At 33.3% G+C, this 27,931-nt stretch overlaps 1 protein-coding gene across 2 annotated transcripts in view; it reads left to right on the plus strand.

Annotated features, from left to right (window-relative positions):
* Positions 1-27,931, plus strand: part of LOC129005897 (polyamine-transporting ATPase 13A3-like) — a 53,412-nt gene that overhangs the window by 146 nt on the left and 25,335 nt on the right. Inside the window, exons 2-11 of one of the 2 annotated variants that reach the window (XM_054434936.1) lie at positions 1,241-1,294; positions 5,234-5,323; positions 8,124-8,281; positions 14,309-14,538; positions 16,587-16,791; positions 20,278-20,350; positions 21,914-22,045; positions 22,781-22,914; positions 25,848-26,030; positions 27,495-27,683. In XM_054434936.1, the coding sequence (XP_054290911.1) occupies positions 1,241-1,294; positions 5,234-5,323; positions 8,124-8,281; positions 14,309-14,538; positions 16,587-16,791; positions 20,278-20,350; positions 21,914-22,045; positions 22,781-22,914; positions 25,848-26,030; positions 27,495-27,683 (1,448 nt within the window). The remainder of the gene's footprint in view (positions 1-1,240; positions 1,295-5,233; positions 5,324-8,123; positions 8,282-14,308; positions 14,539-16,586; positions 16,792-20,277; positions 20,351-21,913; positions 22,046-22,780; positions 22,915-25,847; positions 26,031-27,494; positions 27,684-27,931) is intronic. The other variant, XM_054434937.1, reaches the window with a different exon arrangement.

A 27,931-nucleotide genomic window follows, 5' to 3' on the forward strand; every position in this document is an offset into this window, starting at 1 on the left:
AAATATGTTGCTCTATTATTATCCCACCCCCAGTTCTTATTTCTCAGTTTAAACTAGAACTTTTTATTTATTATTTCGTGGGACAAAATATAATCAAAGATTTAGCTTTTCACTGAAACCATTTTTATCATATTAATCTATCATGCATGAAAGTACAATTAATACATAACCTCATCAAGGGATAAATTTATAGGTTATGTTATTTTCTGCTAAGGATTACTACTGCTAGGGAAACTACCTACTTAGTTTTTTAGAGTTAGTACCTATGCATGCTTGGGGGCTATTTTTCATAGTGCACTGCAGGCCTGACTACAGTGATACATTTTGGATAGGCTAGGCCTACTAATTTATGGTGTAACTTACTGGTAATTCTAATAGTTAAATTGTCAAATTCATTGATTTTGATGAACCAAGTGTGTAACCTCCACTGGTAACATTTCTGTAGAAGAAATACTCTTCCTCCCTTAAAAATACAGTTTATCCTTTGAGGTTGCCTCCGTGATGTATCCATTGAATAACTTAATAACAAATTAAATATCCGGAGAGGAACGCCATTGGCTTAGGTGAAATCAAATCTCGAGAAAACTAGCTGAATGTAAGATGCTCTAGTCGAACCAAGCAATTTACAATTTATTATCTTATAGGCTGCAATTAATTATTTGAGGGCTACTTTTAAATTTAAATTCCCTATTGTGCCCACAACCTTTAATAAAAGAATATGACTAAAAACATTTGTACGATCCTTTTAGGTTACAGTACAGTATTTTAGTGAATGAACTTATTAATTTAACTAAAAAACTTATTTTAATAACTTGCAGTTCAATAGTAAGTAAACTGTTTTCCTAGTGTTCTGTTTTTGCCTCAAACCAGGCTATACATTTCGCTAATTTTTTTTATATTCTGAGATATGAATGCAAAAAATATCTAAAGCTCTGCAGAGTAAAAAAATAAATGTTTTATTTGGTTCATATCCAGCTAAGTTAACATTATTTACAAATTGTGATAACTGTTGTAGAGACAACATAGCCTACTGTAAAATGGTACCTATCATAAACTCTCCATCATCCATAAGTTAATCAATTCTAAATTATAACTTAATCTGAAAAATGGAATGTAACTTACTTGGATTCAAATAATTCTCTAATTAATTATAGATAGACTATATGACTAGAAATTTACTTGGTTTTTCTAGTGCTATGCACACATTTTATTTTTGTTTATTTGCTCTTTGTGTGATCAGTGTTCCAAAACAAAAGAAACTGTAACACCATTACTTCTCCAGGAAGAAATGCTCGTAAGTATCATATCATCCGATTGCCTCATGCTTGCAATTCTTCTTCATTAGCCAGTTTGTCTGTCTTAAATACTTAATTCTAATCTAACCTCAACAGTGAACTGCAGTGATTCCTGCATGCAACTAATATTTTCTTTTTGTTCCTTCTAAAAATTATTTACCCTGCTTCTTATTGGTAACATTTATGCTAAAAGCATTTTCTTGATATGTGTTGTTATAATGATTTTACATTATGTTAACTCTTCTTTCTCTATCAGTTATTTAGTCTCAGCACAACAATGTAATGACACCTACTTTGAGACTTTATAAAAGGTCTGTGCATTGTTTTGTACATTTGGGAAAGAAAGGCAAAGGTTTTTGGATTAGAAGTTAGCTGTTACCCCTCCGATGAAATTCCACACTATTAACCATGCATTTTGCTGTCAGAGTGGTGGGTGTGCATTAAAAATTGTACAAAAATGTGTAGAAATCAGATGTATAAGCCACTTGTAATTGTTTTTGTCCAAAGCTATTGCCTAAGAAGATTGATTCACAAAATCCGTTTTTGCTATCAAATTATTAAAATCAATTGCTTGTCTTTAGAAAGTGTAGTCATAAAAGGTTGTAAGTAGTTTTATTTTCATTTTTGGAATTTGATAATGCTCTTTTTATTTCCTACAACATTTCTAATTAAATTGTTATAATCAAATGTAGATGTTTCCTGTTCAAAATGAAACTATTAAAATAGAATATGATATGCGTCTTAAAATTTTCACCTGTATTTGATTGTAAAATCAAAAGTGTAATCTTTTTGTTTCAATAATAAAAATAGTTAATTGGTTGGTTCATCAAAGATTAAAAATTTGTCTACCTGATCAGTACCAGTGTGTGATTTTAATTACAAATATCACAAGATCATAAATACCTCTTACGAATGTTCTGTCCAACTGCATGGTGTAATACTGAAATTATTAGCCTAGTATGTTTTCCGGTTTTTAGATAGCACAAGGTTGATTTTGGGCAAGGGCTTGTTGCTTAAACTTCAAATGGGGTTTGGTTTTCTAATGCTTCAATGTGCTTACATTGTGCCTTAATTGGCTAGCAAGTTGTACATGATCAATGTATGATATTACATATTTTTGAGATTATAAATTAAATTACTATAAAAGTTGCATTTGTTAAAAATTATCATAAAAATTTTTGATGAACACATTATTTGAAAACTTGTTTATTTCAAACAAAACAACTGTCTGTCACCATAGACTACTGGTGTGGTGATCTAAAGACAGTGGAGTATTGTTTGGTGTAAGTCACATGCACAGGCATTGATACTGCAGTGCAGTGATTAGATAATGTAGGCGTTGGTCTGGAACCAGAGATGTTTGTGATATAAGTTTAAGACGCTAACATTGAGCTACTGTGCTTGTCAAACTAGATTGTTGGCAGGCTGATGAGGTTAAAAAAATGAATGTCTCAAAACGACTAACAGATTTTTAATAAGGCTGTAAAATGTAAAAAAAAAAAAAACATTATATATAGTGATTTTTTTATAGATTTTGTGAATCTCAAAGTGTTTTGTGGCTGCCCTTGTTTGCAGTAAAAAAAGCTATTATTATTGAATTGGGCATACAACTTGAAAAATAATGGCACTTAAAGTATATTACCAAACTTTTATTTCACAGTTTACCTAGAATATAACAATTGTTCTTTAGTATTGTTTATGAACATCTAAAGTTATTCAATTAAGATCTAGCAATTTGATTAAATGTAATAGCCGGAATTGTTTTCCACCTTAATCAGGCTAAGTCTAGAGAGGGGGATGAAGCACTATCACTAGATAAAATACATTGACAGGATTTGAACCCAGGACCTTGGGAACCAAAGTCCCGTGCTCTACCACTAGACTAGCTCGCCCCCCTTAGTTACTCTGTTAGAGATAAGTTAAATTTACCTACATTTATCTTTACCCCTTTCTAAAAAGCATTCCTTAACCTTGCATTGGCCCATCCACGTATACTGTACCTTGTGCCTGTTCATTGAAGGGTTGAGCCAGTGTAGTACAGTATGTACTCATGAAGAGATTGGTTTGTTTTCTGACGACTACCAGGTCATAGACTTATCACATCTTGGTACTTAGTCGCTTAAGTGTTAATTGCTTAAAAAAATGTTATCTGATCACTCACTTGAAAGTGTTTTTCTATCCTTGGATATCAATATTTTTGTGAATTTTAAAATGGAACTTTGGCGAAAACACTAAGTCTATATGAGTTATTCACATTAGTTCAAACAAATTATGTGACATAAGACGAAAAACAAATGCATAACACAAATGTGTGGTGTGACTTCTGGAGTACATTTTCCTTTTAACTTGTATCCTTATTGGTTTGAATATGAGATTAATAAAAAAAATCATGAATTAAAAGATGCAAGCAATACACAGTCTTAAGAAAAAAACTACTGAAATAATCCTCAAAATTCAGTAGGTAACTAAAGTAGACACCTATTGGATTTTGCGACATGACTAATTTGACTGATTATTGTTAAATTCATAAATAAAAAAATGTAAACATGTTCTTTGTTTTATTAAAAATATTACAGTTGATTCAGGTCAGATATAATTTCAAATTTGATAAGAATGGTAATAACTCATGCACTGGACATTTTCATTATTATGTGCTCTGGCGCTGGGTGACATTGCCAAGTGCTTGTCTATAAAGTCCGATGACGAATAGTTTGCAAATAGCAAACTCAGGTGAGTGTAGTCGCAGAGCGTTGACGTCTATTTTCGGAACTCGTTAAAGAAATACCAGCTACTAACCTTCATCAACAACATATACTTTAGTTATCAATATGTATTCTTTGCAAAATTTAATTTCAATACATATATTTTTTTCTCAAAGTATTATTTGTTTAAAATCAAATTCAACTAACATAACAAGTTGTCAAGGAGAAGTGAATCGTCCCCACACTTTGTGAGAAGTAAGTTTTCTTTGTACATCAGAGTAACATCACACTTATGTTCTTAGCCTACTTAATTTTAGTACTTTTAAGCTAAACACACACATATTAAGTAAAATTGCAGTACAGTATTTACATAATCTTTAGAGTGCAGTATTTAAAATCAATTCAGACTTAGCTTCTTTTTGACACATTCAACAGACCTTAAAATTGCCTATGGAAAGACACAAAAGGATATTTCTTTATTTGATGACTGAGTCAGTGAGTCTTGAATAAAACTATTTTTATATTTCAGTCCCTAATGTCGGATAGTGGTTTTTAATGTTCTCTTGAGCTCAATCATTGCCAATGTCAATTTCTTGCCAAACTTAAACCATTCCATAAAAATAGCCTGTTAAGTCTATTATAGTTTTAATATTGCTGGGCAATGTTCTGGTACCTTGTGTGCCAGTCTTAGTTTCAAATAGAATGAGGAGCTCTAATTTATGTTCCAGACATTGTTTTCTAAAACATACCTTGAGTTTGATAAGTCTGAACAATACATTTATGAATGTTACAAAAAAAATACAATTATCTGAATGCCAATAATGACAGCAATGAGACAAAACAACATTTAGTTGTGTTGTATACATCTGATTGCCAAGTACATCAATGTTACATAAATATACCTTGTGTTACATATATGTGAACACTAATCCCATGCTGTTACAAAACCTATGTGTGTTGCATTAATCTGAGCTCTTATTACACTATGTTACAAAACATACTTTCTTAACATACATATAATAAATAGAAAATAAAAGGAACTTTTAACATTCAAACCATTGACAATGGCTAATAACACACACTAACACAAATGGAAATCAGGTAAATCATACAGTAATATTCTGGCTTTAACTTCACCTTTTCTTAAATTGCTTTAAGTTCATGATGTTTGAAACTTTTACAATTTGCTAATTTTCAATTTGTTTGTAAACTTTAATTTTGTGCAAATTGTTTCAGCACTGCGTCGCAGTGGGTATGAGGTGCTGGAGGCTCCTTCTGTCCAGATTATTGACTGCGGAAAAGAAGAGAGGAACTTAAAATGTACAGGTGAGAATTTTAAATTAATTATACTTGTACCTAGAATACTACTCGATCATGATCTACGAAACGCCACATACTGGATACTGACTAGGGGCGTTAGTATAAAAATAGTTGGACATTAAAAAGTTTGGAATTAAATTAAGGAGTGTTAAGATGTACAATAAATGATGAGTATCTTTAAATAATACAGTATTGTTGTCTTCAGTATTTTATCTTTCTTTGAAACTATTATACAGGATTTTTCCCTGCTGTGGTGGGGACAGTTTTGCTTACTTCCCCGAATAGATTTATGACAAGTAACTTGGGTATGAGTGGTGGTGGTTTTAAGTTTATAGCCTATTTGAATTGGCCATTTCAGAAATGAAACATGTAATGTTTTGGCTACAATTAAACCATTTTACATGGTTACTTGTAATAATATTTCACACGTAATATTTAAGTAATACGGAACGTCTAATACAAGTTTTAGATCGGACATTTATATAGCCTACATATTGTTTTTAAATTTAGCACTCACCGTTAAAAGAATTTGTTCATTTTTCGTCAATGATAAAGCTGCGATAATAAACTTGGTAGCAATAATTTACAAATGACTTTATATTGAAAAGTATTAGAAGTCGGTAAAAATTTGGTGTCTTGATAGATTATAAGTCTTATAGTACCGTACAGTAGTACTGTTGCGTGTTCAAATCCTCACAATGGCTGGTGATTTATATACTGTAATGCTTTAACAAGTACTTTATACATTACATATCACCCTTTACTCTACAATGTACAGTACCATTTCCTAAGGATATGGTTGATCATTCTCTATTTTGGAACCCCCGCTATTCTAAAAAAGTATAGTTAATTTTTATAACAAAATACAATTTATAAATAAATATCTTCTCAATAAAATACATACATTATTAACAAACTTGTACTGACTGCTAGTTCCTTAACAGTTTGAGACACAAAGATGTACATCCTAAGAGCTAGCACTGCACTACTATCCTTGGTCAAACTTGTTCTGACTGCTAGTTCCTTAACAGTTTGAGACACAAAGATGTACATCCTAAGAGCTAGCACTGCACTACTATCCTTGGTCAAACTTGTTCTGACTGCTAGTTCCTTAACAGTTTGAGACACAAAGATGTACATCCTAAGAGCTAGCACTGTATGGGCTACTATCCTTGGTCAATCTTGTACTGACTGCTAGTTACTTAACAGTTTGAGACACAAAGATGTACATCCTAAGAGCTAGCACTGCACTACTATCCTTGGTCAAACTTGTTCTGACTGCTAGTTCCTTAACTGTTTGAGGCAAGAAGAGCTAGTTCTGGGCTACTATCCTTAATCAAACTTGTGGCGCATACAGATTAATCACCGTTTTAGTTTGTTTTTCTACTTGCATATGCTGGTTATATTATTTACACAATGTATTTAACTTCTTAATGAGCCGTAAAATATTTTATTTTGTAATACTTATAGCTACAGATGCACTTAGAAAACTAAACCAAACCACTAAGTTATAATATAACATTTAGAAACACTTTGCAAATTTAATGTTATCAAACCACTTGCTATTCACTACTATCTTGTTTACCAATTAAGTGATTTCCTTAGTTTTTGGTGATGGTTAGTTTAAGTTATCCATTTATTTGAACAACATTTATTTGAACGATTTCGCGAGCCAGCATGATCAAACTATGGGAACAGTGGTTTATGGGGGGTTTTATGGGTCCCATTTTTGACCAGAAAGCATTAAATTTCAGAATTTCTTTTCAAACTAATTTGTTACGGTAACTAATTTGTTGTGTTTAATTTGTTATTTGTTTGTTTGTTTTTTTGTTCTAAAAAAAAATAATTTTGAATACTAAAGAGTTTTTGTACGCCTAATGGTTACGAAGATAATTAAAAAAAATTTAAATTCAAAATTCCCATTCTATTCTTGGAGAATAAATCAACTGTTGTAGTTTGTTTGTTAATGGATGTATTTAAATCAAATTTTGCAATTTTAATGGAATCATATTAAAACAATCCAATAAAAAACACACCTAAAGTGACAGGTCTGTGTACCTTCCCCGTAGCAGGAAACCTAAGTACTCATTACAATATTTAAATAGGAAATAAATCTGAAAATTTTAAGCGAATTTCTATAGAAATTCGCTTAGTCTGCAAATCATGATAGAAAATGTCTACTTTGTTTGTTCATGTTTTATTTTAATCATACAATACCATGTCGTTAGAAACTATAGAAACAATATTTCCTAAATTAAAGTTAAACTAATTAAACAATATTTCACACAATATTTCCGTGTGAGGAGGTGAGGGGTTCTCTTGTGAGAGTAGTCATAGAACTACTTTTGTGTGGTTATAAATACAAATCCATTACCAAGCTAACAACAATATTGTGTAAGGCTAATGTAAGGTTTATTCTATTGTTGAGTTCTTTAGGGAATGAACAATCACCTGAAAAATAGAGGAATTTCCAGAGTTCCGTTGTTCAAATATTTTTGAAGGACAATTTGTGTCTACAAAATATTTGAATCAGTATCAAAAGTATTTAAATGGTAGGTAACTGAAATACTTAATATTTCCTCCTCAGTAAAAATACGTGTTTAACAAAAACAATTCTTTCAACCTGAACAATAGCGGTTCAAAACATTTTAAGGTACCAAATTGCCTTGTATTTAAATGTCGCATTAAAAGGGCTTTCAGTGAATAAATGGATACATTTTATTTAAACTGATTGAAATATATTTGTGCAGTTTGTGTTTACAATTAAAGATGTTTAAATAAACTAATTAACTAATTTGCATTTCAGGCTATCGAAAATGTTGGCTCTCGACGTTGGCTCTACATACTGTTGCTGTGATATTTTTTGGAATCCCATACTTGTTTCTGAGGTGGTATCCACGATGCTATGCTTTTTTGGGACTTCGACGCTGCTCTCTGGATTTGGCAGATACTGTACTTATACAGGTGATTTAGTTTAATAACTTTATGTAAAAATACATTTGGCTTACAAACTATTTTGTGGCCAGAATATAATATAACAAACTGTTGTTTAACTATGGTGTTTATGTTTGTTTTTTTTTCTACAATACTAGCATTCCCCCCCACTGTTTTGTAAGGGAACAGTCCCAGGGAAACCCTGGTCTTGTTACTATGATTGACTTTGAATGGTACACGTCTTCTCATCCTATTTTAAAATCTGAAGCTCGTTTATGTTTGTAATGCTTGAGCACCTATTGTCAACTAAATGTTTTTTTCTTTCTCATTCTAGGTTACTTTTTGGTTATAATAAAAAAATACAACAGTGTATAAACAGATAGTTTTATTTTAGTTGAAATAGTTTTAAAATCAGTCAAATAACAAAAAACAAATAGTAAACTTTTATGACTATACACATAACCAAATGGGACTAACGTTAAAATTTCTTTGGTAGATTCGTGGGGATGATTAATGTATAATGAGTACCGTATGTTAACTTTTTGTTTCTATCCATTGCCATGTGTGTGATATTAATTGTTAAACTTAATGAAATGCTGTTTTGAAAAGTACAACTAAAAAAGCCCCATTAGTTTTAACAAATAATTTCTCAATTTATCTGAAAAGTAACTTGTAAGTTTTTTGTGCATTTCCAAATTCATGTTACATTAATTATCTAAAGTATCACAATTAATTACTCAGTTGTAATTATCTTTCTACTGAAGCAAGGTTTTTATTGAGCAATTTCGTCTAACACAAAAGAGTTGTAATATCTTTTGATAAAAGTTGGAAAAGTTTCTTGTGTTATCAGTAATTCTAAATACTGTAGTAGTTTTCATTTCTTATCATTTGTTGGTTTTCGACCTCATACAGTGTTAACTCGTTGAGTCCTCCGATCACGTAAATGGTGTCGAGAGATAAGGGTAACCGATGAATCAAAGCGTGCATTTATAATACTAATCATTATAGCTGTCTAGTTGTCTGAAACTGTTTTTTAATTGCCAAGCCATCTATTTTACAGTTTTACATAACTGTTTATTCACTGTTACTGTTGTAATATTTTATTAGGTGTTGATGCCATTACATTTAAAACCATTATGTGATAAAGGGCAACATTATGGTAGACTAAAATAATAGGCCTATGTGTTTTCTGTTTTTTTTATATACAATTCCTTGAACAATAATAATTCCAAGTCAATCTTAAAGATTAAAAAAAGTTTTGGATGGTGATTAATTAAAACATTTAACATAAAACTAAAGTATAGAGAAGTCATATTCACCAATCATCAATATCAATATCATTATTAAAATATAAAGCACAGCTTGTTTATTAAACGTTCCTCCAAAGTTATACAATGTGAATAACAAATTAAAATTTTTTAATGAAAATATTTGTAACCATCTAACAAATGGAACTTTTAAACTTAAAGCAAATATTTATTCATGATAAGCAGTGTGGTTTTAAACAGGGATAAGATTGTTTGAATATTTACATATCCTGTTAACATTATGGGTTCTTTTTATAATAACATCAACTTCATGCTGTTTTTTTTTATTGCGGTATGACTAATGAAGTTCCACATAGGTCTATAATTTAGTGTATCAATACAATAAAGGTGTTCGATTTGAAGGATCACTTTATTAAATTAATTCAAAATTTGTCAAGATAGCCTATTGAGCTGAACCTGAGTACCAAACTTTCAAAATTCACTAAGCATGATAACAAAAATTTAAATCTGTATTTAGCGAATTTCCCATGTAGGGAATAAGGGAATATTACCTTAGTACTCATGGTAAGACCTGGACACAGGACCGATTTACTTTTTTGTTTTGAGGTCCCTAGAGGCCAAAAACACCATCCGTTCAAATTCATAAATAAATAAATATATATAAAACTCAAGCAAAAATGATCCGATTTTGATGAAATTAGGAATAAACGTGTAAACGTACATTTATTCTAACGAGTTCGCGAACCAGCATGATTGGACTATGGGAACGGGTGTTAATGGGGGGTTTTAAGTGGTAAAAATTGGTTTTCCCATTTTTTAATATTTTTTTTTAAGAGGTTGGCAGCCTCTTTTAACCTTGCATTTGCCCGTCCACATAGACTAAGTGCCCGTACGCAGAGCGTTTACGGCAAAGCAAGGAGCGGGCCGGTACAGTACAAAGGTGAACTGTACTGATAAATTTTAGTGGCAGTGACCAGGATCCGAACCCATGACATCGCTGCCTTGGGCCCAAAGTCCACGACGCTACCGACTGAGCCACCAACTCACTAAATTTTGACCCTATAAACAAAAAAATTAGCAAATTCTTTCCAAACCAACATGTAGAGCTTAAAAAACAAATAATTTTGTATATTGAAGCGTTACTTTGCGCCTAATGGTTACGGAGAAAATTCTATAGCTACCATACACAAATTGCTTTTAATGTGTTAATTTAACTTTCATTTGCTTATTAGTCTAGCTAGACATGGATATGGAAAAATTTTCAAATAGGAGTTATTTAAATTTGAAATTTCACATTCAACAGTTATTTTAAAACTTCTTTTTAGACAACTTTTTTCCATATGTTTTGTGTGTACCTAACTAATTCAAGTTACAATACTGTTGAATATTTTATTTTGGCTTGCAACTGTTAAATATCTTAATATTTTATTTAGATTTTTATGAACTGCACCTGGTTTTTATCATAGTAACTATATCTTTTTAGTATTATTCATGGTTATTTAATGGATCAATTACGCATCAATCTTGACCTTAGCTACCATTAACCTTGAATGATAAAATTCAAATAACAAAAGCTTATCTTTGCACTCGTAACACTATAGAATGTTAATATGTAATTGGTGTATCAGGGTTATTTTATTATTTTGCTAATTTAATATATGATTAATTGAATTCACTAGCCCTGATTAAAAAGGGAAAGAATTCTGAAGAGATAAGAATAAGAATCCATATATTGTCATTTGTCAACATTACATCGCTATAGAAAACGTCAAATAACAAAAGAAATACACTAATATGCAGTGTAAAAGGAAATAGTACAGTGTACTTGTCAGGCTAACAGATATAACAGAATAAAACATCACAAATAACAATTAGAGACAAATCAATATAAACTATGCAAATTAACAATAAATAAATTACAACTAATCACCAAAGCATCACAGGATCAAAGCTCATAATTAATTTAAAATGTATTCATCAAGAGAATAAAACGCTTTATTTATAAACCAGCTTGACAGTTTTGATTTAAATGGTTGGATTTCAAGGTTTCTGATCTCTGATGGCAATTTATTGAAACACTTGATTTGTTAGTATTTGTGGCTGACTATTGTTTTCTATAATCTAGAAGAGGGTGGGACGATATCTTGTGCTCTTCTAATGTTATAATTAGGTATGAACTTTCTCAAAACTTACATAATCACTCTGGTTTTCCTTTACATATAAAAGATTTTGAAATATGAAAATGCAATGGACAGACATTACATTGTAATTAATAAAACATTGCTTACAGTCATCTTGATAAGCAAATTGGCCAAAATCCTTACTGCTTTTCTTTGCCAAGCAAAAACATAGATAGCACCCCTACTATTTTCCCAGAACATTGTGGCATACAGCAAATGGGAATGAAAATCGCTAAAATAAGTATTTAATTTAACAACATATTTCTACTAACACATTGTTGTAGCTTACGTAGCAAAAACAGGCCCTTGAAAGTTTTGAAACTACTGAGTTGGTGTGAGATTCCCAAGCTTCTGGTCTAAAGTGACACCCAGTAATTTAATAGGCTTACAATCTTCCTGTGAGTCTTTTTTTTTTTTAAGTAAAACAGATTGTTTCAGTCTTGTTGGCATTGACTGTATTTCTAAAATGCTTATCAGAAATAAAAATTGATGTAATGGCTACTGTTTTGGTTGTTTAAACTAAACGTTCATTTTTATTATATTCTTGGTTACAGGTAAAAAATATATATATTACAATAATAGAACCTACATTAAAATAAATTTAGTTTTGAAAAATGCAATAACACATACTTTTATCTGTAATACATATATTTTGAGGTAGGTTCAAATATAGCAAAATAACATATAAATACTTTGCCTATGAGTTGCCTGGAAGGTCAATATAGAACTGAGAAGGCCTACAAAACATCGTAACATTAAAGAATAGTTATTTGTGCAACTAGTGAGAAAAGTGAGCAATTGACTCACTCGAGAGAAATCCTTACTCACAAGCCGTAGGCGAGTGAGGAATGGTTTCTCGAGTGAGGCAATTTTACTTTGAACTCGAGTTGCACATTATACTTTTCCTACAGTTACCACAAAACAAATAAATTCGGGAAGAAACATAACCTATTTTTACACAGAAGTGAACTTTTAATATAACATTTAATGTGAAGTGACAAATACAATACAACAGTACAACAGCTGACCAGCTGATTTACAGCCAGTGCTGCCAACGTATTTCGCGCGCATTCGGCGTTGCCTGCATGTTACACGCGCACTATTTCGTGCCTTCACGTTGCAAATCTGGAGTGAGACAAAGTAATTAGAGTGAGACAATGTTAACATTGTCTCACTGATGAGCGAATTGGCCACTTTGCTTTCTCAAATCAGTGAGAGAACATGTACATTGTTGGGTAACTGTAGGAAAATCATTTATTCCTCCCTCACCTCAGGAAAAAATTGCACAACTGCAAAACAAGACAAGTTTTCTCGTGAAATTAGGCCTTTTTAAATTGACCATATTATTAATGAAAATCTAAGTATTATTGAATAACTAGGGCCTATATAACGTCTTGATTAGCATTGTAGGCCTACGTGCTATGCATTTTTACTTTCTGTGAACAACTTTCTAATGTAGCCCTTTTGTAAGATACCATAATTTATTAACCCAATGACAAATGGTGTCTGGGTCTGGAATCAGTATATAAGGGGGCTGCAAAATTACCCTTCTTTAGCCGCGTTTACACAAGGCCGGTAGAGCAGGCAGGCTACTCGCCTCTCCTCTAGTGTATTTAAATTTACTGCCCATCAACTGCCATTATGTAAACGCGGCTTTTGGGATCAAAATTAAAAATATTTTAACAACTATATGAATTTACAGTAACTTGTTTTTAAACAATGTGCTTTTAACATAGTAATATATTCATCATTATTATTACTTTACCATTATTATTACTATTATTATTATATAGAGGTTAACTGTAAGAAAGGACCTGTAAGAATGAGGTCCTAAGTTCGCCTCAATAAAGAAGCATTTTCATTTCATTTCATATATTCTTTTGAAAAATGACAAAGCTAAAATATGACTTTATATTAGTTGTTTCATAAATCTATCCAAAGTTCTAATAAGACACTCACAATCTTTACTTTTTCTGAACATCAGTTGCCTGCAAATAATTGAATCTACTTATTCCAAACCTAAGTTATTAATTGCTGCAAAAAGCAGTTTGCGAACTTTATTGTTTACACCTTTCAACTTGAAGCCTTTATCAGGACAATTATACTAATAATGTGCAACAGGGTGTTTTTTTTAACAGAATCCAAATTACAAGTACAAAGAGTCAATGTTAAGAGACTAAATTAGCTCATAAGTTGGCATCCCTGCTTCCTTTACATCATCACCATTACCGATCAAATGATATGCATTTTTATATTCTTCACACATAAACAAGAGACAACAATGCTAAAATGCATATCTGCATCGGTAACGAAGTAAAAGAAGCAGTACTGACAACTTATGAGCTTGTTTTGTCCCTAAACAATGAATTTAATATTTTGTAATTGGAGTTGTGTTAAAAAAAAAAAAAACACTCTGTACAAACATTCGTTGGTTCCTATCGATTTTAATTTTAGAGACAGCTTTTCAAAAGGTTTGGAAACTTGTTTTTATCCAAGGCTGGATCACTGATTTGTATTGAAATGTGATGTAATACAACTTTTGCAATAATTAATTCACCAACAAATTCCAAGCCAAACTGTTCCTGATTAGTTCTTGCCATATGTTGTAGGTCCCGTGGGGTACAGACACGATACACAAAGTCTACGTGACTGCAGGTAGTGAAGTGCATGGGGCTGGATGCACAATGCGGTTTTTTGTACACCAACTCCGCAAGTTCATTTGGACCCCAGAACTTCGAGAGTTCAGACTGTTACAAGGGTTAGCAAACGACAAAAATACCCTTCAAACTTTGCTTGACAACCACACAGATGGCCTTTCTCCTCAGCAACAAAAACAAACGTAAGTGCCTCATGTTCAAGATCAAGTGCTTCGTCAATAGTTTTGTTTTGATTTTGTTTGTTTATCATGGATAACGTTCTTATAAAACGACATAATGTATTTGATGGGATTAGTTATTGGATAGGAATCAAAGATGGCTTATTTTGGTCAAAGTTTACTAGATAAAACGACAAATAAAAGTTACTTGTAAATCTTTTTATGTTTTAAGGGAAAGCCTAGTGGATAATTTAGTTTATTTGTGAATGGTTAGATTTCACTTAGCTTACCAGAGACAATTAGAATTCCGGGGCTTATAGCTACCAATAAAATGGCTCTTAATATTTTATCAGGTGAACTATTTGAATTATACTGGGTGTGGAAAAAAAACTGATCTATTTTATGCAGCGCGCTATCTGTGGTCATAGAGCAGTGGTCACCTGATGAGCAATGTGTGTTTGTTATCGAATCAAATTTAAAAAGTAATGATTCAGTCATTGCAACTCAGTGGCAGTTCCGTGCATTCTTTTAATTAGGGCGACAAGAATTCTGTCAAATAGCACAATCATGTGGTGGGTTACCAACTTTAGAACAATGGCTTCTGCGTTAAAAAAGAAGCTGACAAGCCGTCCAAAGACGATTGGACGCCAGACAACTAATATTCTATAGAGTTCGTGCTGCTGTGGAAAATAGTCCTCGTAGGCCCGCGCGAAAACCAGCATCTGCTTTGAACATGTCTGACTGCTCTGTTACACTAATTTTGAGTGTTGATCTAAATTCTTATCCCTATAGATTAATTTGTATTAATCTGTTTAATTTGGTTGATTATACAGATAATCGCAACGGGACCTCTCCATGTCGACCTAATTTAAAGAATGCATGGAAATGCCGCTGAGTTGCAATGACTGAATCATTACTTTTTTTAAACGACTCTATAACAAACGTGCATTGCTCAAGTGACCACTACTCTACGACTACAGATAATGGCATCGTGTAAGCTTTCCAACGAGCCTACCCCCACCAACCTCAGACGACCTGTCTCTAAACATTGCGCTGTAGAAAATAGATCGGTTTTTTTGCCGCACCCTGTATTTCTCTCTTAAACACTAAATATTTTTAGCCACTGACTTAAGTCAAAAGGTAGTTTTCTTGTGGAGTTCTCTCAAGGCAACAACATATTTTCACGGACTTATATGTTTAAGTTTAAATATTTTAAACCGTTCTTAGATAACTCAACTCTACTAATGCCAGATAAAATATCCATTTGTATGTTCTACACAAGTCCTATCAGATTTTTATAGTTCCTCAATTGAAGTTTGGTTTGCCAGTTGAGATAGTTTTAGATTCAACAACGTTGCCTTTAATATTATACCTTCAAATGTGTCACAGTGCCATTGATTGAAGCCTACATGCTAACTGGACTATTTCAATTTTTCTCACAAGGTTACACTGTTAAATGGAGAGATGATAAATAATCTAAATGTAATTCCACTCTTAGATCAATTCCAATGTTTGTTATAGATCACAAAAAGAATTAAATGTGTGTAAGATTATGCGGTATAAGTTTATATTACCTATAATTACAGAACTTCTTTTATTTTAAGGTCATGCCATTATTGCACAGCATACAGCATTAACTTAATTTTATTCATGGTCAGAAATTATATTCAGAAACTATTTACTTACCTTCCAGTCAGAGAGATGGATTTACTTATTTTATTGCTTGCCATTCTTTTGAAAGTTATGCATTGAATGGGCATGATTTGTGTATTGTTAAACACAATAAAACAATTTTAAATGCACATGAGATGAGTTGTGTAGAATGGATTGTTGGAATTGTTGCTGATTTGTGTTTTATTTAATTATATATCTCATTTTCACATTTTTTAAAGTATGCAAACTAAAATATTCCTATAAAGTGTTTGTTTTTAATAAAATCATTTTTATAAAAACATAAAACCAAAAAATATTGTTAATTTATTTAATAAGCTATTTCAGATTTTACTTGTAGATATTTGATTTATCTTTGATTTTTGTTTCTATGATTTGATGTAAAATTATTCTTTTTCTAGGCTCGCAGTTTACGGAAGAAACCAAATTAATGTTGAAGTTAAATCATACTGGCGTTTATTAATTGATGAAATACTAAATCCTTTTTATGTTTTTGAAATTGCCAGTATAATCTTCTGGTGCTATGACACTTATATTTTCTACTCCGTTTTCATTATTATAATTTCTGCTTATTCGATTATAGACACCCTCATTCAAACTCGTAAGGTATGTGGATTTGTATTTGCTCATTCATGTGTAGGTTGAGTGTATTGTAGTCTAACTAATACAACTAATTGTTTGTTTAAATGTTTTGGGTTTTAGGTGCCGTAACAGATTGTAGCTTCCACATTGTATTGATATCGACATAATTTCAGTAGTTCATCCCCAATCATTTATTCTAACCAGTGCTTAACCAGATTCAAAATCCTAAAAATCCATTTTGCTAACTTTTTTTAAAAATACTACAATAGTAAGTTGCAGAATTGAAAATCGTTTGGAAATATTTTAAAATCAATTAAGTTTGAAATTTAAACACCTCTACGTTGGATGCTTTAAGTAACTGACTACCAATCTTTCACAACTAATTAATTTAAAATGTTCAAGCCAACAGAAAGTTAAGATCAAATGGTAGGCTAGTCTATAAATTAACAATTTTGAGAAACTCTAATCGCGGCCAAGCCAGGTAGTTGAAATCTTACACCACCGTCATGTTCTTTACGTCCCCTACCATTATTTAGCTGATCCCCAACCCTATGCCACTATCTTATAAGCGTAAACAAGCAATGTCTAAACTTAAACTGAAAATTTAAAACTGACAAAAGGATAAGATTGCTTATAAAATGTGTATATGTTCACTAAAAATAATCAGCTGAGCAAAATCAAGGGTTGGTAGGTAGTTTAGGTGGTTTAGGTTTAGTGGCGACCGGCCAATGGTGAAACGGCGTCATTGACATTAAGGTTGCTTAGGAAGTAGGGGAGGAGAAGGCAATGACCTTAACTGGTTAGTGGTGCGCAGTATTAGGCCTTTTTCCAATACTGTGCAGTGTCTTAATGCAAGTTTTTCAGTTCATTCATCTACTTAATCCCTTCGTTACAGTTATATGTAACGGCCATGTCAAAGGTGTACAGTGGTGGATCCAGCTTTAGATTGAGGGGGGGGATTTGAGGTGAAGCCACCCCCACCAACCCGAAAGTAGAATACTTACTCTCATCATTTACCATTCTGATTTCATAGCTTCAGTGAGCGTAAACGAAGTTTTGTAAACTAACCTCCGCTTGACATTCTCTAAATAGATGACAAGGAATTTAGTGTGACAAATAATAGCACAATGTGTTAGTGTTGGCCTATGGACTATTACCATAGACAATAGAGTAAATATAGACTGTCAAAGAAAGGTTTTGCGATCTGCCGCTAGAGCGTTATCGCCGTTCGATATCGGTTATCGGTATTCGATTCGGTGTCGACCACGACTACTCGCCAGCTGTTACCAGCACTACCACTCTTGCAAACGAAATGATTACTATATCGCTAGTGTCGTCTTCTGCAATCGCGTCAAAATCATGAACATCTTCCGCGGCTGTGTAGACATCATCATTGAATGCCGTGGTCACGAAACGTCATCGTCGTCGACGATTGCGGCAAAATTGTGAACATCTTCAGGGGCCGTGTAGGTAGACATTATCGTCTTGCGCGATCGCAGAAAAGACGTGATCATTTTTCCCGCGGTCTCGAAAACGACGTCTATTATAGCATAAATAGCACGGTCCCGGTTTAAGGACATCTCCCGCGGTCGTGTAGACATCATCATCGTTTTGCGCCGTCACGGAAACGTGATCGTTGTCTAGTGCGATCGAGATAAAATCATGAAATTTCCCGACTTTGATATAAAAATAAAGACTAAATCCCAACTTTTCGAGACCATTTTGAAATTCAATACTAATACCTGACTTTCCCGTTTTCCCCACATACTAGACACCCTGGTTAATTAGTTTTTGACCTTGCAAATATAAAACAAAACCTTCCAATAAACCACTTCCTAAAATTATGGATTAACAAAGAAAAACTTTGAATCATTGTAATGAAATTACAAAAGTATAAAAATATACGTTTAAAAAAATACAATAAAATATGGCATTTTAAATTATTTCATTGATTAATACTAAAAAAGTCAGTAAACACCAATTCCGGGGAATTCCTCCAAAGTTGGCAACACTACTCCCAACTACCAAGTTGTTATGGAAACGGTCGCTAGCGCTTGATGATGCAGCGGTGTGCGCCGTAACTACACATTACCCCTAGCGGTCGGCGCCGGAATATACGCTAACCGCAGCACAGCTGACAGTCTATATTTATTTCTTTTTGTCTATGCTATTACATGCAATAAAAGAAAAACATGCCCAAGGGGGTCGACCCCTTCGCTCCCATTATTATGTTATATATTATATTCAAATTAACTGCGAAATTTCAATACTCAATATAGGCTTTATAGCAATTTGAAGAATAAAAAAAAATTTTAATCAAAGAAAATTTGAATTAAGTATGTTCCACTGTGTTTAGTCTAGTTGTGATAAAACTGACTAACTCTTTTTTTAATTTAATGTATTTTTAACTGGTTAACATAAATTTTGCTGTATGATGTATTTATTGGCTTGTGTTTTGTTTTTTAATGCCTGCTATGCATGTTTTCTGTTGATTAAATGTCCTTGATAGCCAACTTCATGACATAAAAATAGGTCCTGAATGTGATTATCACTCCCCCTTATGAAGTTTTATTTGTGTTACTATGTTAACTTTAATTTTAATTAGGAGGTGATTTTTTAGCCGGTAAATAAATTACATTAATGCATTTCTCTTATTATACTATGAGGTAAGAAACAGTTAGATTTACCCTAAACTTCTTATACCTAAATAGAGAAAAAATTAATAGTATCAGTAAAATAATGCAGTTTATTGAGTGTTATGGATTTTAATTAAGTAGTTATTGGACGGAAGACTAGTAAAATGCCGGATAGTTATAAACACACAGAATCGTAATAATAGTTTTCATTCACCATCCATTAATTGTAATTATCTTAATCCTTAGAATCTGGAATTATATGATTTTTTAGGTAGTTAACATTCATGCAAACTCCCTATACATAAAATAGATACAATTTTTTACAATGATTTGTTGTTATTACTCAACAAAGAGATTTGGTTTTATATTATTAGTTGTGTCAATTATATAAGTCACAAGAGGCAAATTCAGATTCTCAGAAATAGATAGTAATAATACACACATTGTGTAGTCCCCAAATAAACAGTTTTATCATTGCTTAAACTATTATGTATACATATTTAACATATTAAATTTTAACAACTTTTACATCAGTGATATTTTGACATTTTCAGAATATCAACATTATTTTGTAATACTTTAATCTATGCTCTTAACAAAATAAATCAAAAATTTTAAAATTTAGAATCCAACTTGACACTTTGCTCCCATTCACTTCATAATAAAGAACAATCCAACATCTAAATTGACCATTACATATATGACCATTAACAGCATGCAGGATAAGTTGATCAATACACTTAAGTTACTTACCTCTTACCTCTACAAGGTTTACTGCTTTTGGAGACTTATAACTTTGTTTGACATTTTCAATTTTAGTTAAACAAATGACACTTTTGAATTGACATTTAATTGTATTATACCACTGTTGCAGATAAGTCTGATGACCAATAAACTTGTGGAAGAGAGCAACTCCAACAAAGTAACAGTGAGCCTTGATGACGGAGGTAGGTTCCATTCATGACACATACGTATACATCTTCCAAAACTTATTTTGATGAGATGTCTTTGAGGTACTTGTTAACATTGAGGCAATCTTTGAGTGAGCATTCAGTAGGTTTTTTTAATGTCCTTTCGTCATATCCTTGGAAGGCTCTGGCCCAGAACTATTTTACACCTAACAGTACTCGAGGTTAGACCTTTATAGCTGCAGCATTATAATTTAGCTTAAGCTATTAGTGATTGGCAGGATTTGAATCATGCACCTCAGGAGCCAAAGCCCCCTCTATCACTTGACCACCTCTCTCCAGAGCACACGGTACAGTAGTGCTTGAGAATTATCCTCTGAACCAGCAGCAACCCTGATTCACTAGATATTACAACATTTTCAAAACGAGGATTTCCCATAAATTTTGATCAAGTAAGCTAGTTAAAATCCAACACCATTTCATGTTCTTAACTTCCCTCACTAACTACTATTCTAGCTTACATCGATGTTCCCGCCAAATATGAATCATGTTCTGTGATTGGGTTTCTGTGGAAAAAGGGTCAGCCAGACAGATGTTTATGGAGAAAAAAGTTGGACAGCCAGAATAGTGGTGGGATAAGTAAAGAACACAAGACTTGTGTGATTTGAAATAGCTCGCTTGGTTATAACTGCAGACCTTAATCTACGTACCAACTTCATACTGTTTTAAGGCAAAATGCCTCCAATGAGTTACTTATTTTGAAACGTAGAAGCAGCTGTTACGATAGGATTAGTATTTAATTTCTTATTTTTGCTACACCGGGTTTCCTACTAAATCTGTTTTCTGACCCTCCAGCGATATTGAGTACGGAGAAATCATGTGTTAATTCTACTCCGTGTGGTATAACTGTACACTGGAAGCGGGTATATCGAAACCACCCATTTTGCCGCCCCTGTTTCTCCTCGGAAGATACGCACTAGGCTTTAAGCATCTGCACTTTCTGATATTTTGTCTGATTGCTAAATTCAGTACTACAGTTCCCAGTTTATCAACTTTTTATATCTGGATACCTTTCTGCCACCCCTCATGTCTTAGTTGGGTTACTAAAAGACACCTGTGGCTAAGTAGACGAGTATTCCTTCGTCGTACATATTAAAGTTACAGTTGTGGTGTTTTTCCTTTTTACATTTATTTGTGATCATTTACGTCACAAACCAACCTAAAGCCTCGAATATGTTTGACAATCGACTTTGTAATTTGATGATTTTGACCATGTTTACCATGGTTTTAGTATTTTTTTTCTGTTTTAACTGACCTTCCTTCTACTGATTCAGGTCGGATAATCGAGACTCTACTGTACAACGAAGCTTTAGGAGATACGAAACAACATGTTAGATGGGTTAGGTTTGGCAAAAGTGGACGCAGAAACTGAAATTTCCTCTATAGGATGTAGGAATTTTTTTTAAAGGTTTTCTAAATTTGTTTTTTTTTTTTTTTTTGCTTAGAATGTTGTAAATTTTGACCATGTATTGGATTCCTTATTTAGAAATATTAGAGAATATCCATTATTTTCACAATTCTATCATGTTTGTTCTTTTTCAGAGACTGCAGAAATTGAATCAGAAGATTTAGTTCCTGGAGACACAATAGTCATCCCCCCTCACGGATGTCTAATGACTTGCGATGCCCTTTTGCTAAGCGGAAACTGCATAGTTAATGAAAGCGTTCTTACAGGTATTGGTGGAATTACAGATGTGTTGATTCTATTTAATGTATAACAATGTCAATTTGTGTCATTCGCATACATTTGGAGATATTATACTTCACTGCTTTAAATACAGTCCCACAAAGTGTAATATGGATCAGAAGGGTGGTTATCAGGAGTAACAGAACCAAGACATTACACAAAATAGAAAATGTTCTTTAATTTTTTCTTACATAGTTACTTAATTTACTACAAAATGACATTTATATATACACGAATTAAACTAAATAAAATAAAATAATTATTTACTTGAAAAATGGTTATGGTGCGGCTGATTGGCTAGTGCTCCAATAGTCTGATATGTATGACTCCTGTGCGCTAGATTCAAATGGCAAAGGCAATGTACCATGTAACGGTTAAAGCTACTAAGTTCTATAGTTTGCCACCAGAATAGCTTTCAGGATTGTAAATAACACCAACACATGGTTCTGTGTAACTAGTGTACAAATTCTTTTCATGTTTGGTGAGAAATCCACTATCGGGGTATTGGGTAATCAGGAGTTAAGTGTGCAAGATTTAAATGTAATATTCACTCGTAACCTGTTTTATTTGGGTCCTGAATAAATTATCTAACTCAGAAAAGCTTGAAAATGCATTTTTTTGTTAGTCATTTTTATACTATAGTTTTGTAACTTGTTGGCAGAACAGCAAACTGTTAGTAGGCATAGTGAATATGCACAACTAACCCCACTTTTCGTATGCAGGAGAGAGTGTTCCGGTGATGAAGAGCCCTCCAGCTTATGTGGACGAGGTGTATGATCCCCACGCCGCTCATAGCCGTCACACCCTGTACAGAGGCACACGTATCGTGCAGTCTCGGTTCTACGAAAACAATAAGGTGAGTAGATGGATGGGTGTATGTCTCTAACAACATGGCTATTGCTAGAACCAATCAGTTTACATTTAATTCGTTTTGATCCAAAATCTCTTAACTAGCAAACATGTTCAAATCTAACACCTCATCCTCAGTCTATTGTAATCCAAAAATGTATATAATTTGTAACCACCTACAAGTTTAATTGACAATTTCCATAATTTCCATTTCAGGTCATAATATTTGCTTATGACTATGTCCTTTGTGTTAAGTTTTTTTCTATTTCAAATTTTTAGGACTGCAACTATAGGTGTATGTCGTGGTTCCATTAAAAACAAAAACCTTCCTCATTGTCTGACCTCACTTAACGTAAGTACCTTCTAGTATCTCTTCAAGATTAGGGGGTTAGTTGGGGGGGGGGGGGGGGGGTTTTCCTTTTTTGGGACTATTGACCAGGTTGTGTTCAGATGGTATTAGGTTTATGAACTCTATTACAGTTTTTCACCAAATTGAAATCTTTCTATCCTTTTTTTTCTTTGATGACTCAGATTCTAGCCCTAAAGAGCTTGTTAATGAGTTTGTGTCTTATATTGATTGAGCACCTTACTTTCCTGCAAGTTCTTCTTTATGCTTCCTTCATGTTGTCCTTGAGATTTGAGATATACCCTTGGCTGATCTCCTTGACTTCTACTGTAGAAGTATCTACTCACCATACTAGAAGTGTTCCCTCTCACCATTTTCACTCTCATTTTGTATCCCTTACCTCCTTTTCATACAAAGTAGATTTCTTCTCTACCAATGCAGTTGTACTACTCCTACAAAGGTGTCAAATTGGTAAACTAAAAAATCTTGCGCTAGCCAGGCCCTGAGACTAGATTCAGCAATAGTTCATGATTCAAATTTTGTAGTTTCTATCTCTTCTCTACTGCTCGGGACCGAGGCCAATCCGGATAACAGTTTTTCCGGTTAAACCGACAACCCCAAAAACTCGTTAAAACGTACCACTTAAATGCATGCAACCCAAATATTTGACTGAAATTTTGGAGAGCATTGTGTTTATACACGTTATCGCTGGTCTCAAATCTTTCCCATGAGAACAGTCGTTTCAGTACTGCCCACTTCCTGCTGATCAAGTCCGGTTATTTAGATGTGCTGATAAAAGTTGTCCGGTTAAAGAGATGACATTTCTGCCGAGTGTAGTCCAGTTAAACCGATGTCCGGTTAAAAGGTGTCCGGATAAGAGGGAGTCTACTGTAGTCCAGTCAAGCTATGACATAGGCTCTGAATCAGCAATCAATCTCCCCCCCCCCCCACTATGCTGCTGCTGCTCCTCACAGTTTAGCCTTACAACTCCAGATGATGCTCAACCATGGGCCCAGTTTATGTCCAATGTCTTCATGTCTACACCAGTGGCATGAAGGTTGGCAGATGTAACTGGTGGTTGCTAGTTTCACCACCAGAAGTGTTTAATCGACATCCTGCTCTGAATCTGTCGCGTTATGTAAGGGCAGGGCCACCTCGGGAAGGACATTGCTCTTATCCCCACTGTTTTGCTCTCTTTTTGGTCTCTGCAACAACGTATGATCTTTGCTAAACCATACTACACTATTGCCCCTGCACACTGCTAGACCACAAATAAGGTAATCAAAACCATAAAATTATAAATGTTACCATGGATCAAAATCATAAAAATGGTTAAAACTCAAGCATAAACCGCTGGTTTTTATATTTACAGGATCACTACAACTAACAATGTATTTCTTGTAAAGCAGCTGTGTGTAAATTATATCACTTTTATCATATGAAATTTGACTTTTGATTCTACAGTGTAAGTCTTTGTCTCAAAACCATTTAGTAACTTATTAATGAGCTAATAATTAATAACGTATTGATGAATTGTGATTCAATGTTTGTCATGTTACCTTATGACTTAACTTCCAGCTGAGACAACTCAACTTGAAAGTTCCTGCCTCCACTCCTGACTACCATGTTGTTTCCTACCTCCTGCAGCACCTACCATAGTGTCACCACAGTATTATAGGTCTGTTACCTTGTAGTGTAAAGCAACTCAGTGCTTGTAATTGTTTTAGATCAAATATTTGTATTGAAAGGCAAAGTTATAACTATCAGGTCATCTCTGTTACTGTGGGAAGCAAAAGTCCTGCATTCACTCTCGACAGTAATAACATCACCAGACAAATGTATAGACAAAACAACTGGGTGTGTGTGTGAATCATATGTAGGCGGCTCTCCAAGCATTCTAAGTTTAAAACAAATTGTTCCACTGAAATGTATTAATACACCTTTTTCTTAGTGATTATTTAAATTTTTTCATTGTTAACTTTTACTGTAGTGCGAGACCAAAATTTCATCAAACTCAAAAAAATGTAAAATGTTATTGTTTGTTCAGTTGTTTTATTAAAGCTGAAATTAACACAGTGGCATTTTTTTTATGATGTAGAAGTCAAACGCTTTTAAGGGAAAGTGGTCCAAACCAATGAAATGTTTTGTGAATGTGCCAGGAATTGAACCCGTTCCTCCCACACCAAAGTCCAAGACTCTAACCACTAGGCTAGCAACACACCCAAATTGATCTATCAACTAACTATTTAAATATTTACTATTTATTTTATTTTTAAATGTATTAATTTATTATTTACTATTTATTTATTTTATTTCATTTATTTAACTCTCTAACTATTTAACTATTTGGGGTTTTTAACCCTCCATTATCGCGAGAAATTTTCATAGGCTAAGATAAAGACACAAAAATGACTTATCTTGATAAAAAAAAATATCATTGTTCAATCTACATTTGCTACGTCCAAAACTCTTGCTTTACTATAACTCTTCCGAGCTATTATTAACACTAACCTCATCATAATCAAACAACCTTACTTTAGAGCTTTCTGTCTCCAAAATTTATACTGGTGAAACTTATCCATGGTGGATTCCAGGTACTCGCTTTAGTAGTTAGAACTGGCGCCGATACTGCCAATGGACAGCTAGTTCGATCCATTTTGTATCCTAAGAACTACGGGTTTCATCTCTACACAGATAGTATGAAGTTCCTATTTCTGATGTTTTTCATTGCCCTCATTGGCACTGGTTTGAGCATCTACCTTTACATACTACATGGGGTAAGTATCTTAGCAAAGTTAACATTTAATATTTCAAGTAGCCTTTACAACTATAGACAATTAATTATACATCTTGCTGTTCATATTTTGAACCCATCATAGTTCAGGATTGTTGACTTATCATGGGCATTTGATCAATGTTCGCCAAGTTCATAAACAATTTAGCCAAAGAAAATAAAATAATTACATTGCACATAAATCAAATTGCTGCTAATGTAAAATATAAGTACACTTTAACATAAAGGTTATGTTAAGCTATATATCTTCTGTTCCAATTATTTTGGGTCTAAGCCTCAACTGTGCTCTCCATAAGCTTCCATTCCCTCCACAGTATTTTCTCCTCCTACTCCACTCATTGGCGTGCCCAGGGAATGGCCTTCCGTGGGGACCTAGGGGTGTGGAATATCCCCCAGCCAGGTGGGAAATTTTGGAAAAATATGTGATCAATATTGCTGATTTAGGTTATCTAAAAGAACAAAATATCATACTAAATATTAACTTTTTATTTTGGGAATTTAATATTAAAATATTTTAGTCCTGGAGGTCCCGCTCGTCCCCCCCCCCTTGCCGTAGGCACGCCCCCTAACTCCACTATCTGCCACATCTCCACATTACTCTTACCTCTTATTTCTCATAATAACCACCTTCTTTAAGTCTTTTCTCTATGTATCCTTTCCTCTATCACAATCAACTCCATTTTCCTATGAATTCTCTCTTCTCACATGTCCAAACCATCTTGATCAGTATTTTCTCAGGGGTGCTTTTAGTTTGTTTTCAACTACCTCTCTTGTCATGTTGTCTTCCTATATCTATCCCTCTATAATATGTCTTATACATGGATATTATTTTCCTCATATTAAGAACCAAATACTTTTGACTAAACATATAAACTATAGTCTGTGTAATCAAACCTGTCTCCTGCCCCTCAGTCTATGGCCCGGGCCATAAACCGGAACTGTGCACTCGTCCCAATTAGTCACCTTTTAGTTTCCCTATTTACAAGCTTACAACTTTACAAACTTACAAGCACTTACTAGCTCCAGTAACTTTTTTGTCCTTGTCATAATTTCAAAAATTTTATAAAAATATAAGATGATCGATACTAAATAAGGGTGAATTTGATTATGAAACATACGGCAAAGAAAATAGATTTTTGTTACCTCTATATTAATTTTCACCACTATATTTTTCTTTCTTAATCAAATTCGCCCTTCTTTAATATTGATGATCTTATCTTCTTGTGTATTTATCAAATGTTTGATAACATTTTGGAAATTATGATTTGGGTAAAAAAGCTACTGAAGCTAGAAGGGGAGCCAAAAAGAAAACAGCCGCGAGAGTTTTGCAAAGTTCGAGTTTAAGGCCTGGGCCAGTCCCAGGTAGACTAAAAAGGCTAGGAAACAGGTTTGTACATAGATACCGATTTTTTATAATGTAAGGATTGATTATAAATTTGATGTTTAGGCAGCAATTGAAGACATGATTCTGCGAAGCTTGGACATAATCACCATTGTAGTCCCGCCAGCCTTACCAGCGGCCATAACAATAGGCAATAACTATTCGCTAAAAAGGCTCAAGAAACAAAATATCTTTAGTACCTCAGTCTCTCTAATAAGTGTATGGGGAAAAGTGAAGCTCATATGCTTTGACAAAGTGAGTCTGGCTTTTACTATTAAATCATGAGATTTAATTAAGGTTTGCATACTAAGAACTCATAGGAATAATTTTTTTTAGAAAATAAGTATCTAAGATATTACACTTTTAAATGATTCTTCCGATTCAAAGGATGTAATTTCTCATTTTTGTTACCATTGAAACCAGATAGTTAAACATTTTTAATTAAAAAATTTTTACATATAGTATAGCACAAAAATAATTCAATTAGTGGTTATGTGACATTT

The sequence above is a fragment of the Macrosteles quadrilineatus genome, unplaced genomic scaffold (genome assembly GCF_028750875.1).
Source record: "Macrosteles quadrilineatus isolate MER2022 unplaced genomic scaffold, UCM_ALF_1.0 Scaffold_41__1_contigs__length_1036756, whole genome shotgun sequence".
NCBI classification, from domain to species: Eukaryota; Metazoa; Arthropoda; class Insecta; order Hemiptera; family Cicadellidae; genus Macrosteles; species Macrosteles quadrilineatus.